A 13,323-nucleotide genomic window follows, 5' to 3' on the forward strand; every position below is an offset into this window, starting at 1 on the left:
TGGCACTATGAATAACAAACAACGTACGGGTAAGATAATTATACAAGTAACTATATATCTAAATCACACAAACATGATTTTTTTTTTATATAAAAAAGATAAGAACAAGAGGCTCACCACAAGGTGGTGCCGGCGACGGGACGATTGACGGTGGTTAGAACGGAGACGGGAAGGCACTAAGTAAACCACACCTACATATGCAAACTAAGAGTTATTTTGAGCTCAAATTGCATATAAATCAAATAAACTACCATGTATAATTCCTCCCAAATTACTAAAACCCACAAATTAATCACTATATAAAGCATTGCAAGAGCTAATCTAGCAATGATAGATGAAAGGACAAAGTTGCTTACCTTTGTGATCACTTGAATGGATGGGGGCATTCAAATCTTGACAAAATTTGGACAAAATGTGTGATGAGCTCGAGGAAGAGGGGAAGAACAGAGAGGAGAGGGAAAAGGGAAAAAACAGAGCGAGCTCGATCGCGGGTGGAGGGAGGGTTTATATAGGACGACCTTTAGTACCGGTTCGTGGCACGAACCGATACTAAAGGTGTTGGAGGGGACCCAGACTGACAATATCCTGCCATCACTCTCTTTAGCACCGGTTCGTGGCACGAACCGGTGCTAAAGGTTCGCAACGAACCGGTACTAATGAGAGCGGCCCGCCTTGCCATTGGAACTGGCACTAATGGTCACATTAGTGCCGGCTCAAATACAAACCGGAACTAATGAGCTGAACATTAGGCCCTTTTTCTACTAGTGATAGACTAGAAACTCTCGTTTTCCTCCTCTAACCCTAGGCGGCTAGGGCAAATTCTTCCCTTCAAACTTGACCAGCGAGCCCATGGATTCGTCTCCCCTCCGCCCGCCGCTCCGGCAGCCGATGGCGGGAAGAGGAATCCCAGTGTCTTCGCTTCGATTAGTAGTTTAGGTTAGCGTTTTTTAGTTCTCGTAGGTGCGACGCTCGAGCAGATGGCGGCGCTTGTTCTTAGAGTTTGTCTTCCAGTTCTAATCCTCATCGAGTTCGTCTGTCTGGACGTAGTTGATGGAGCTCCGGGTAGGTTCTTGCCATCTTGGGGCAGTGAGGTTAGAGTTTCTCATGATGTGGTAAGATTTGGCGTCAGGTACTTCATATCTATGCAAGCGTTCAGCAGCGACGACTGCGGCTCCAGGACGTTGGTCCTTAAGGGCACATACATTAACCCGATCAAGCTGGCTCCGGAAGGGGAACGGCGATATCAGCACGTCGATGGCTCGTTCTAGCGGCACTAGTGATTGTTTAGTAGTCTCGTAATCTCAGTGTAACTTTTATTATATTTGAGATACTTTGTACTTCCGATGATCACAAGAAGTGCAATCTAGGTGTCCATGTCAGACGGTATATATACCATCGATTAAGGGAATGATTGGAAACATTGTCGAAGCATCAGCGAGATTTATCGTCAGTTGTATTATATCCGATTCTTAGTGCACTAGAGGTGCATCTAACCCAAAAGGGTTCCAAAGTTTTTAGAGAAGAGGCGCTTGTCTGGTTTTAGCGAACTGAAACCCTTAAGAGTTTACAACAATAACAAAAGCGGAATGGCTCACACACACTTAGTTCGATACACACCCATCACTGACCGTTCCCAAAGTTGTAGATATCACTAAACTACTGTACATCATCAAAACATGTTTCTTGCCATTTTCTACTTTCTGCTCGGTTTGAACACTAAACTTCCAACAGACTCGTATCTCGGGTGACCCTCAAAGCTGTATAAAGCAGTTTAAGATCTACGATGATTTCGAAAACAATCAGTTTACGAGTGCAAAATTGGCAGTCTAAGGCTCTAACCAAGCACACGAATTGCGCCTTTTTATTAGGTTTTCAGTGGAAAAAAAGACAGTCCGGGAGAGGAGAATAGAGAAAGAGTTCTAGACTATACAGCACTGGAGCCTTCTCACACGCGAAGAACCACAGGTGTTCGACGCATGCATGCATCACTTGACGAGGTTTGTTATGGCGATGCCAATGATGGTCGTCTGCAGGCAGTCGGCGCTGTACCTGGGCAGCGGCGACGGGAGCCCGACCTTGACGAGCCCGCCGTCGCACCGCTGCAGGAGCGGCGCGACGCTCGCCATCTCCTCCTTGGCCGCCGCGTACCGGCGCGCTCTGAGCTCGTCGGAGGCCTCCGCGAAGGCCAGGCCCACCTTGTCGTACGCCTTCACGCACGCGTCCATGGCCGCCTCGGCCTTCTTGTCCTTGGGCTCTGGGAGGATCTTCCCGTGGGTGAGGTCGAAGATGGCGTCGTCGGCGAGGTTGATGCCGATGAGCACGGCCGTCTTTGCCAGGCCCCACGTATCCGCCTCCGCCGCGCCCTCGTACGCCAAGAACTGGCGCACGCAGAACGCGACGTCCACGCGCCGGTCGCCCGCCCCTGCGTCCCTGCACGTGGTCTCGATCGTCGCGTCCGCGCCCCACGCCGACACGACGACGAGCACGGCCGCGGCCGCGGCCAAGGGCGAGGAGGTGAGCGGCTTGATCATCTGTACTCTTCGAAGATCCACTCCGAAATCCTTACCAGTGTGAAAATCGGAAGCGAAGCGCATGTGGGTTTTATATAGGGGAGAACTTTTCAAGAGAGACGTATAGAGTGGAGATGTGTGGGTCAGTTTGCATGGAACAGGGAGAGGCAAACAAGTGTCCGGTTTAGTTACCCCCCGCAGCTGACTGAGATTTGGCCTTGGCATTAGCCGTGTAATAATTCAACTCGACTGCTCCCTATAAAAGAAACTTGGCTGCAAGAACACAACAAAATAGCATTGGTCATTTCCTTGGAATGATTTCACACAACAAGTGAAAACATTTCGGTTTTGCTAAACACCAGGCACCTCAAAATTTCTTACGCGCAATAGATTTCTAGGAAGCACCGAGGCGAAGACATCGACGCTGCGGCGAGCGAAGCAAGGCAATGGAATGCCGGCAAGGCCTCGGACAGTAGAGTCCGAGAGTTGACAAGTTCGGGTGTGTGGGGAAGGGGGCTGCCGGCGCGGCAGAAGAGGTGGGAAGGTTAGAGGGATGCCCTGAGCGATGGCAGCACGCAGCACGACAATGGGTAGCGGTTAGGCATTTAGAACAAATTTCATTGGGGTGGGGGGGAGGGGGCTAGATCTAGACTACATCAGCGTTCATCATCCAAGTCCTTGTTGTTCCCTTCTGGCGATCGCGTCCCCCATCCACCATCTCCATAACAGTGGCAATAAGATCTGTGAAGTGAAGGTGCGGTCACCAGCGAGAAAGAGTGGAACATGGGAGACGGACCGGCCCACATGAGACACAAGGCTCCCTATCGCCCCTCCCATGCCCTACTCATCCTCGGCGGAGTCTGTGACCTGTCCCTCGCCTGTGGAGGTGAGGTCCATGATGAAAATGGAGGGTACGACACGCTCGTTGTCCCACCGACGCAGCCAAACACTGTTTGGAGGCGCGTAGGACGCGCAGCTGGCGGAGTTCTCGTCTGCGATTGCCTGTGCAGCTAGTGCTGCCTCCGCGTCCAGCTATGCATTGTGAGCCGCGGTTTGAGCTCAGGTGGCCCTACGGGCATGGCTAATTTTAAGATTCATGAGCCGGATATCCGAAACTAGGGGCCTCGTGGGTTGCTCTGGCGGCTCATGAGGCGACCACCGCCGCCCCGCCCAACCACCCCATCCTCCGCGCTCCTCCCCTCGCCGCCGCCGCCGCCGGCCTCCGGCCGGCCCGCGACGGCGGCGGGGCACTCCCTCCCCCTCTCGCTCATCTCCCTACCCTCCAGGCTCCGTCTTCCTCAGCCACCGGCGAGATCCGATCTGGCCCCTACGTCTTTCTTCTGTCCCGGCCGGGCGTGGCCTGCCTGGTGGCGGCATGTGTTGGGGATCGTAGCAGAATTTTAAAATTTCCTACGCATCACCAAGATCCATCTATGGAGTATACTAGCAACGAGGGGAAAGGAGTGCATCTACATACCCTTGTAGATCGCGAGCAGAAGCGTTCCAATGAACGGGGTTGATGGAGTCGTACTCGCCGTGATCCAAATCACCGATGACTGAGTGCCGAACGGACGGCACCTCCGCGTTCAACACACGTACGGAGCAGCGACGTCTCCTCCTTCTTGATCCAGCAAGGGGGAAGGAGAGGTTGATGGAGATCCAGTAGCACGACGGCGTGGTGGTGGATGTAGCGGGATCTCGGCAGGGCTTCGCCAAGCTTCTGCGAGAGGGAGAGGTGTTGCAGGGGAGGAGGGAGGCGCCAAAGGCTGTTGTATTGCTGCCCTCCCTCCCCCCCTTTATATAGGCCCCCTGGGAGGGGGGCGCCGGCCTGGAACCCATCTGCATGGGGGGGCGGCGGCCAGGGGGGAGACTTGCCCCCCAAGGCAAGTGGGGCGCCCCCCACCCTAGGGTTTCCAACCCTAGGCGCAGGGGGGAGGCCCATGGGGGGCGCCCCAGCCCACTAAGGGCTGGTTCCCTTCCCACTTCAGCCCATGGGGCCCTCCGGGATAGGTGGCCCCACCCGGTGGACCCCCGGGACCCTTCCGGTGGTCCCGGTACAATACCGGTGACCCCCGAAACTTTCCCGGTGGCCGAAACTTGACTTCCTATATATAATTCTTCACCTCCGGACCATTCTGGAACTCCTCGTGACGTCCGGGATCTCATCCGGGACTCCGAACAACTTTCGGGTTTCCGCATACTCATATCTCTACAACCCTAGCGTCACCGAACCTTAAGTGTGTAGACCCTACGGGTTCGGGAGACATGCAGACATGACCGAGACGCCTCTCCGGTCAATAACCAACAGCGGGATCTGGATACCCATGTTGTCTCCCACATGTTCCACGATGATCTCATCGGATGAACCACGATGTCGAGGATTCAATCAATCCCGTATACAATTCCCTTTGTCAATCGGTATGTTACTTGCCCGAGATTCGATCGTCGGTATCCCAATACCTTGTTCAATCTCGTTACCGGCAAGTCTCTTTACTCGTACCGTAATGCATGATCCCGTGGCTAACTCCTTAGTCACATTGAGCTCATTATGATGATGCATTACCAAGTGGGCCCAGAGATACCTCTCCATCATACGGAGTGACAAATCCCAGTCTCGATCCGTGCCAACCCAACAGACACTTTCGGAGATACCCGTAGTGCACCTTTATAGTCACCCAGTTACGTTGTGACGTTTGGTACACCCAAAGCACTCCTACGGTATCCGGGAGTTGCACGATCTCATGGTCTAAGGAAAAGATACTTGACATTGGAAAAAGCTCTAGCAAACGAACTACACGATCTTTGAGCTATGCTTAGGATTGGGTCTTGTCCATCACATCATTCTCCTAATGATGTGATCCCATTATCAATGACATCCAATGTCCATAGTCAGGAAACCATGATTATCTATTGATCAACGAGCTAGTCAACTAGAGGCTTACTAGGGACACGTTGTGGTCTATATATTCACACATGTATTACGATTTCCGGATAACACAATTATAGCATGAACAATAGACAATTATCATGAACAAAGAAATATAATAATAACCATTTATTATTGCCTCTAGGGCATATTTCCAACAGCATGGTCCTCGGCGCGCGGGCCGCCACCGTTGGGGTCGTGGTGGGGTGGCTCCTCGTTGTTGGCCGGCGGCCACGGATGGCGCTCCCGCCGCAGCCGGTGCTGGATCCACCACTCAGGTGTGCTCCTTCCGATCTGTTGGACTCCGTGGGCAAGGCCCTCTCTTGTTGATGGCCCTCGTGGCTGCAGATTTTGGGGTGCCCGGCGGCCCAGGTCTGGGTTTCGTCTTCGTGCGGTTGAAAGGAGCGAGCTTTGGCGGCATGGGTGCCAGGGTTGCGCTAGTGCGGTAGCAGGGGCGGGCGGCTGCGCGCTTGCGGCCCGCCGGCATGTGTGTGTGGTGGGTGAGGCTGGGTCTCTTCGGTCACCGCAGCGGCAGCTCCGGACAGTGGGCACAACTGCATCGTTCCGACGGGTGTCGCTGTGCGGGTGCTTGTGTGTTATCTCGGCCGTGTGCGCGGCGAGGTGGCTCACTCCGGGAGTGTCCGGCATGCGGGTGTGTTCGTTGCTGCCACTCCGTCTGTTTCGGGCGTCGTTTGCATCTCTCTTTGGTTGGCCATGGCTGAGGACCTGGTTGGTGGGGGTCTAGTCCCGAGCGAAAGCTCTGCCTGACCACGTCGGTGCCGGTGATGGCGATGCTCGTGTGCGCCTTTTTCCTCCTTGCACGTGTCATCGTGGGTGGCCCCATTCACCATCGGCTCTAGGTGAAAACCCTTTGTATGGCAGGTTTCGTATCCTTTTTGGAAGCTCCGTCAAGTGAGCAAGGACCTCTGCTACTAGTCACCAGGGCGAGCTCTGTAGATGGCGGCTTCTTCTCGTCGTGTGTCGAGTCCATGCATCGACAGCGGTGCTCTCGTGAGGAGTGTGGTTTGGCGAGGCGGTTGTGCTCGAAGACCTCCCTTTGGTGCTCCGGCGCCAGTCTTCATTCGCGCTCTAGGGTGGTGAGCATTCCATCGTCCGAAGGTGCTGCCGCCCTTCGAGCTGGGGGCTCCTTCTAACGATGGAACAGGATGGCGCTGGTTTGCTGGGCACCCAGATGATGGCAGTGCCATAGCCCCTCTCTCGGCTGATCCCCTTTCGAGCTGGCTCCATTCGTAGCATTGGTGCTTCGGGCATGTATGAGGGCTCCAGTGTCTCATTTTATTACCTGTTTGAGCTGTGTTGCTGCTCCTAGGCATCCATATACCTTGTCGGAGCTTTTATTTCGTTTCTCTTTGTTGCGTTGGGTTGTATCGTTGTTTGGACTTTTTGTCCTTGGCTGCGTCATTAATTTAACGCCGAGCCGTAGGCCTCTTATCTAAAAAAACTAGGGGAAAGTTTTGGGGCGCTGGTTAACTAGGCCGGCACATTGGCCCCTCTAGCGCAGAAGAAATACTGCTCGAGTGTAGTCAAGCACAATCATAAATCCTATTTGACACATGTAAGCCTTTCTGTACGTGGCTCACACCACCCCTCGAGCGTCTTTAGTAAGGATCTATGATGCATTGTATTTCGTTTTATCATATGGAAAGCTTCTATAAGCTTTTGATTCAGTTCTAGAAAGCTTCTAGAAGCTTTAGCTAGGTTTCTCCCTATGTTTTCTTGGTTTTTCTTTGTTTATTCTATTCTGTTTCGATTTTTCTTGTTTTCATTTTTTCTCAAACATGACCTTTTCCAAAAATTCATGAACATATTTTGAAATTTGCAATTGTTTCCCATAATCCATGAAGATTTTTCAAATTCATCATATTTTTTCCTAATTTATGAAAGTTTTCTAAATTTGTGAACATTTTTCAAATTCATGATTGATTTTACATTTTTCCGATGTATGAAACTTTTGTCGGGGAACGTAGCAGAAATTCAAAATTTTCTACGCATCACCAAGATCAATCTATGGAGTAATCTAGCAACGAGGGGAAGGGGAGTGCATCTACATACCATTGTAGATCGCGATGCGGAAGCGTTGCAAGAACGCGGATGAAGGAGTCATACTCGTAGCGATTCAGATCGCGGTTGATTCCGATCTAAGCACCGAAGAATGGTGCCTCCACGTTCAACACACGTGCAGCCCGGTGACGTCTCCCACGCCTTGATCCAGCAAGGAGAGAGGGAGAGGTTGGGGAAGACTCCATCCAGCAGCAGCACGACAGCGTGGTGGTGGTGGAGGAGCGTGGCAATCCCGCAGGGCTTCGCCAAACACCGCGGGAGAGGAGGAGGAGGGAGAGGGGTAGGGCTGCGCCGAAAGAGAGACGTTCTCCTGTCTTGGGCAGCCCCAAAACCCCAATATATATAGGGGAGGGGGAGGGCTGCGCCCCCATCTAGGGTTCCCCCCCCCAAGGGGTGCGGCCAGCCCTAGATGGGGCTTGGGGGGCGGCCAAAGGGGGGGAGAGAGGGGGCGCCCCACTAGATGGGCCTTAGGCCCATCTGAGCCTAGGGTTTCCCCCTTTCCTGCGCCCTGGGCCTCTTGTGGGGGGGCGCACCAGCCCACCTGGGGCTGGTCCCCTCCCACACTTGGCCCATGCAGCCCTCTGGGGCCGGTGGCCCCACTTGGTGGACCCCCGGGACCCTCCCGGTGGTCCCGGTACATTACCGATATCACCCGAAACTTTTCCGGTGACCAAAACAGGACTTCCCATATATAAATCTTTACCTCCGGACCATTCCGGAACTCCTCGTGACATCCGGGATCTCATCCGGGACTCCGAACAACATTCGGTAACCACGTATATCTATTCCCTATAACCCTAGCGCCATCGAACCTTAAGTGTGTAGACCCTACGGGTTCGGGAACCATGCAGACATGACCGAGACGTTCTCCGGTCAATAACCAACAGCGGGATCTGGATACCCATGTTGGCTCCCACATGTTCCACGATGATCTCATCGGATGAACCACGATGTCGGGGATTCAATCAATCCCGTATACAATTCCCTTTGTCTACCGATATATTACTTGCCCGAGATTCGATCGTCGGTATCCCTATACCTTGTTCAATCTCGTTACCAGCAAGTCTCTTTACTCGTTCCGTAACTCACATCATCCCGTGATCAAATCCTTGGTCACATTGTGCACATTATGATGATGTCCTACCGAGTGGGCCCAGAGATACCTCTCCGTTTACACGGAGTGACAAATCCCAGTCTCGATTCGTGCCATCCCAACAGACACTTTCGGAGATACCTGTAGTGCACCTTTATAGCCACCCAGTTACGTTGTGACGTTTGGTACACCCAAAGCATTCCTACGGTATCCGGGAGTTGCACAATCTCATGGTCTAAGGAAATGATACTTGACATTAGAAAAAGCTCTGAGCAAACGAACTACACGATCTTGTGTCAGGCTTAGGATTGGGTCTTGTCCACCACATCATTCTCCTAATGATGTGATCCCGTTATCAACGACATCCAATGTCCATGGTCAGGAAACCGTAACCATCTATTGATCAACGAGCTAGTCAACTAGAGGCTTACTAGGGACATGGTGTTGTCTATGTATCCACACATGTATCTGAGTTTCCTATCAATACAATTCTAGCATGGATAATAAACGATTATCATGAACAAGGAAATATAATAATAACCTATTTATTATTGCCTCTAGGGCATATTTCCAACAGTCTCCCACTTGCACTAGAGTCAATAATCTAGTCCACATCACTATGTGATTAACACTCATAGGTCACATCACCATGTGACCAACATCCAAAGAGTTCTGGTTTGATCATGTTATGCTTGTGAGAGAGGTTATTAGTCAAGGGGTCTGAACCTTTCAGATCCGTGTGCTTTACGAATATCTATGTCATCTTGTGGATGCTACCACGCGCTATTTGGAGCCATTTCAAATAATTGCTCTACTATACGAATCCGGTTTACTACTTAGAGTCATCCGGATTAGTGTCAAGGTTCGCATCGACGTAACCCTTTACGACGAACTCCCTTTCACCTCCATAATCGAGAAAATCCTTAGTTCACTAGATACTAAGGATAAGTTCGACTGCTGTCATGTGATCCATTCCCGGATCACTATTGTACCCCTTGACCAACTCATGGCAAGGCACACTTCATGTGCGGTACACAGCATAGCATACTGTAGAGCCTACGTCTGAAGCATAGGGGACGACCTTCGTCCTTTCTCTCTCTTCTGCTGTGGTCAGGTCTTGAGTCTTAGTCAATACTCACACCTTGTAACACAGCCAAGAACTCCTTCTTTGCTGATCTATTTTGAACTCTTTCAAAATCATGTCAAGGTGTGCGTTCTTTGAAAGTATCATCAGGCGTCTTGATCTATCTCTATAGATCTTGATGCCCAATATGTAAGCAGCTTTATCCAGGTCTTCCTTTGAAAAACTCCTTTCAAACAACCCTTTATGCTTTCCAGAAATATTACATCATTTCGGATCAACAATATGTCATTCACATATACTTATCAGAAATGTTGTAGCGCTCCCACTCACTTTATTGTAAATACAAGTTTCTAACAAACTTTGTATAAACCCAAAAACTTTGATCACTCCATCAAAGCGTATATTCTGACTCCGAGATGCTTGCTCTAGTCCATGGAAGGATCGCTGGAGCTAGCATACCTTTTAGCATCCTTAGGATCGACAAAACCTTTCTGATTGTATCACATACAACCTTTCCTTACGAAAACTGGTAAGGAAACTTGTTTTGACATCCATCTGCCAGATTTCATAAATGCAGCTAATGCTAACATGATTCCGACGGACTTAAGCATCGCTACGGATGAGAAAAATCTCATCGTAGTCAACTCCTTGAACTTGTGGAAATACTCTTAGCCACAAGTCGAGCTTCCTAGACGGTAACATTACCGTCCACGTCCGTCTTCTTCTTAAAGATCCATTTATCTCGGATTTCATGGCTTCTAACCATTTGTCGGAATATGGGCCCACCATCGCTTCTCCATAGCTCGTAGGTTCAGTATTGTCCAACAACATGATATCTCAGACAGGATTACGTACCACTCTGAAGTAGCACGCATCCTCGTCGTCCTACGAGGTTTGGTGGTGACTTGATCCGAAGTTTCATGATCACTATCATAAGCTTCCACTTCAATTGGTGTAGGTGCCACAGGAACAACTTCCTGTGCCCTGCTACACGCTAGTTGAAGTGACGGTTCAATAACCTTATCAAGTCTCCACCATCCTCCCACTCAATTCTTTCGAGAGAAACTTTTCCTCGAGAAAGGACCCGTTTCTAGAAGCAATTACTTTTGCTTCCAGATCTGAAATAGGAGGTATACCCAACTGTTTTGGGTTTTCTATGAAGATGCATTTATCCGCTTTGGGTTCGAGCTTATCAGCCTGAAACTTTTTCACATAAGCATCGCAGCCCCAAACTTTTAAGAAACGACAACTCAGGTTTCTCTAAACGGTGTCGTCTCAACGGAATTGCGTGGTGCCCTATTTAAAGTGAATGCGGTTGTCCCTAATGCCTAACCCATAGACGATAGTGGTAATTCGATAAGAGACATCATGGCATGCACCATATCCAATAGGGTGCAGTTATGATGTTCGGACACACCATCACACTATGGTGTTCCAGGCGGTATTAATTGTGAAACACTTTCCACAATGTCTTAATTGTGTGCCAAACTCGTAACTCAGATACTCATCTCTATGATCATATCACAGACATTTTATCCTCTTGTCACGACGATCTTCAACTTCACTCTGAAATTACTTGAACCTTTCAATAATTCAGACTTGTGTTTCATCAAGTAAATACACTTAGCATCTACTCAAATCATCTGTGAAGTAAGAACATAACGATATCCACTGCATGCCTCAGCACTCATTGGACTACACACATCAAAATGTATTACACCAATAAGTTGCTCTCTTGTTCCATCTCACTGAAAACGAGGCCTTTCAGTCATCTTGCCCATGTGGTATGATTTGCATGTCTCAAGTGATTCAAAATCAAGTGAGTCCAAACGATCCATCTGCATGGAGTTTCTTCATGCATATATACCAATAGACATGGTTCGCATGTCTCGATCTTTTCAAAAACGACTGAGTCCAAAAATCCATCTACATGGAGCTTCTTCATGCGTTCTATACCAATATGACTCAAATGACAGTGCCACAAGTATGTGGTACTATCATTACTATTTTATATCTTTTGGCGCGAACATGTGTATCACTGCGATCGAGATTCATTTTAGGTGCAAGACCATTGAAGGTATTATTCAAATAAACAGAGTAACCATTATTCTCCTTAAATGAATACCCGTACTGCGATAAACATAATCCAATCATGTTTATGCTCAACGTAAACACCAAATAACAATTATTTAGGTTTAACACCAATCTCGATGGTAGAGGGAGCATGCGATGCTTGATCACATCAACCTTGGAAACACTTCCAACACATATCGTCATCTCACCTTTAGCTAGTCTCCGTTTATTCCACAGCTTTTATTTCGAGTTACCAACACTTAGCAACCGAACCGGTATCTAATACCCTGGTGCTGCTAGGAGTACTAGTAAAGTACACATTCATATAATGTATATCCAATATACTTTTGTCGACCTTGCCCGCCTTCTCATCTACCAAGTATCTAGGGTAGTTCCGCTTTAGTGACCGTTCCCCTCATTACAGAAGCACTTAGTCTCGGGTTTGGGTTCAACCTTGGGATTCTTCACTAGAGCAGCAAACGACTTACTGTTTCATGAAGTATCCCTTTTGCCCTTGCCCTTCTAGAAACTAGTGGTTTTACTAACCATCAACAATTGATGCTCCTTCTTGATTTCTACTTTCGCGGTGTCAAACATCACGAATAGCTCAAGGATCATCATAACTATCCCTGATATGTTATAGTTCATCACGAAGCTCTACTAGCTTGGTGGCAGTGACTATGGAGAGCTATCACTATCTCATCTGGGAGATTAACTCCCACTCGATTCAAGCGATTGTGGTACTCAGACAATCTGAGCACATGCTCAACGATTGAGCTTTTCTCCCTTTAGTTTGCAGGCTTAAGAAACTTGTCAGAGGTCTCATACCTCTTGACGTGGGCACTAGTCTGAAATCCCAATTTCAGTTTTCTGAACATCTCATATGTTCTGCGACGTTTCAAAAACGTCTTTGGTGCCACAATTCTAAACCGTTAGCATTACGCACTGAACTATCACGTAGTCATCAAAACGTGTATGTCAGATGTTCCGCAACATCTACAGACGACGCTGAGGTTCAGCACACCGAGCGGTGCATTAAGGACATAAGCCTTCTGTGCAGCAATGAGGACAATCCTCAGTTTACGGACCCAGTCCGCATAATTGCTACTACCAGCTTTCAACTAAATTTTCTCTAGGAACGTATTTTAAATAGTAGAACTAAAGCGTATGACATAATTCGCAAAGACCTTTTGACTATGTTCATGATAATTGAGTTCATCTGATTAATGAACTTCCACTCAGATAGACATCCCTCTAGTCATCTAAGTGATACATGATCCGAGTCAAACTAGGCCGTGTCCGATCATCACGTGAGACGGACTAGTCATCATCGGTGAACATCTCCATGTTGATCGTATCTACTATACGACTCATGTTCGACCTTTCAGTCTCTTGTGTTCCGAGGCCATGTCTGTACATGCTAGGCTCGTCAAGTCAACCTAAGTGTTTTGCATGTGTTCCGAGGCCATGTCTGTACATGCTAGGCTCGTCAACACCCGTTGTATTCGAACGTTAGAATCTATCACACCCGATCATCACGTGGTGCTTCGAAACA

General features: G+C 49.2%; 1 protein-coding gene across 1 annotated transcript; it reads right to left on the bottom strand.

Annotated features, from left to right (window-relative positions):
- Window positions 1-1,651: 1,651 nt before the first annotated feature.
- Window positions 1,652-2,609, bottom strand: LOC123165889 (pectinesterase inhibitor 8-like). The gene has a single exon (XM_044583634.1). The coding sequence runs from the start codon at window positions 2,592-2,594 to the stop codon at window positions 1,986-1,988; it is 609 nt and encodes a 202-aa protein (XP_044439569.1). The 5' UTR covers window positions 2,595-2,609; the 3' UTR covers window positions 1,652-1,985.
- Window positions 2,610-13,323: the final 10,714 nt, after the last annotated feature.

Source organism: Triticum aestivum, chromosome 1D (assembly GCF_018294505.1).
Source record: "Triticum aestivum cultivar Chinese Spring chromosome 1D, IWGSC CS RefSeq v2.1, whole genome shotgun sequence".
Classification (NCBI taxonomy): domain Eukaryota; kingdom Viridiplantae; phylum Streptophyta; class Magnoliopsida; order Poales; family Poaceae; genus Triticum; species Triticum aestivum.

Bases quoted from the DNA above. Each gene is read 5' to 3' on its own strand.
- LOC123165889 (XM_044583634.1), bottom strand. From the start codon at position 2,594: ATGCGCTTCGCTTCCGATTTTCACACTGGTAAGGATTTCGGAGTGGAT.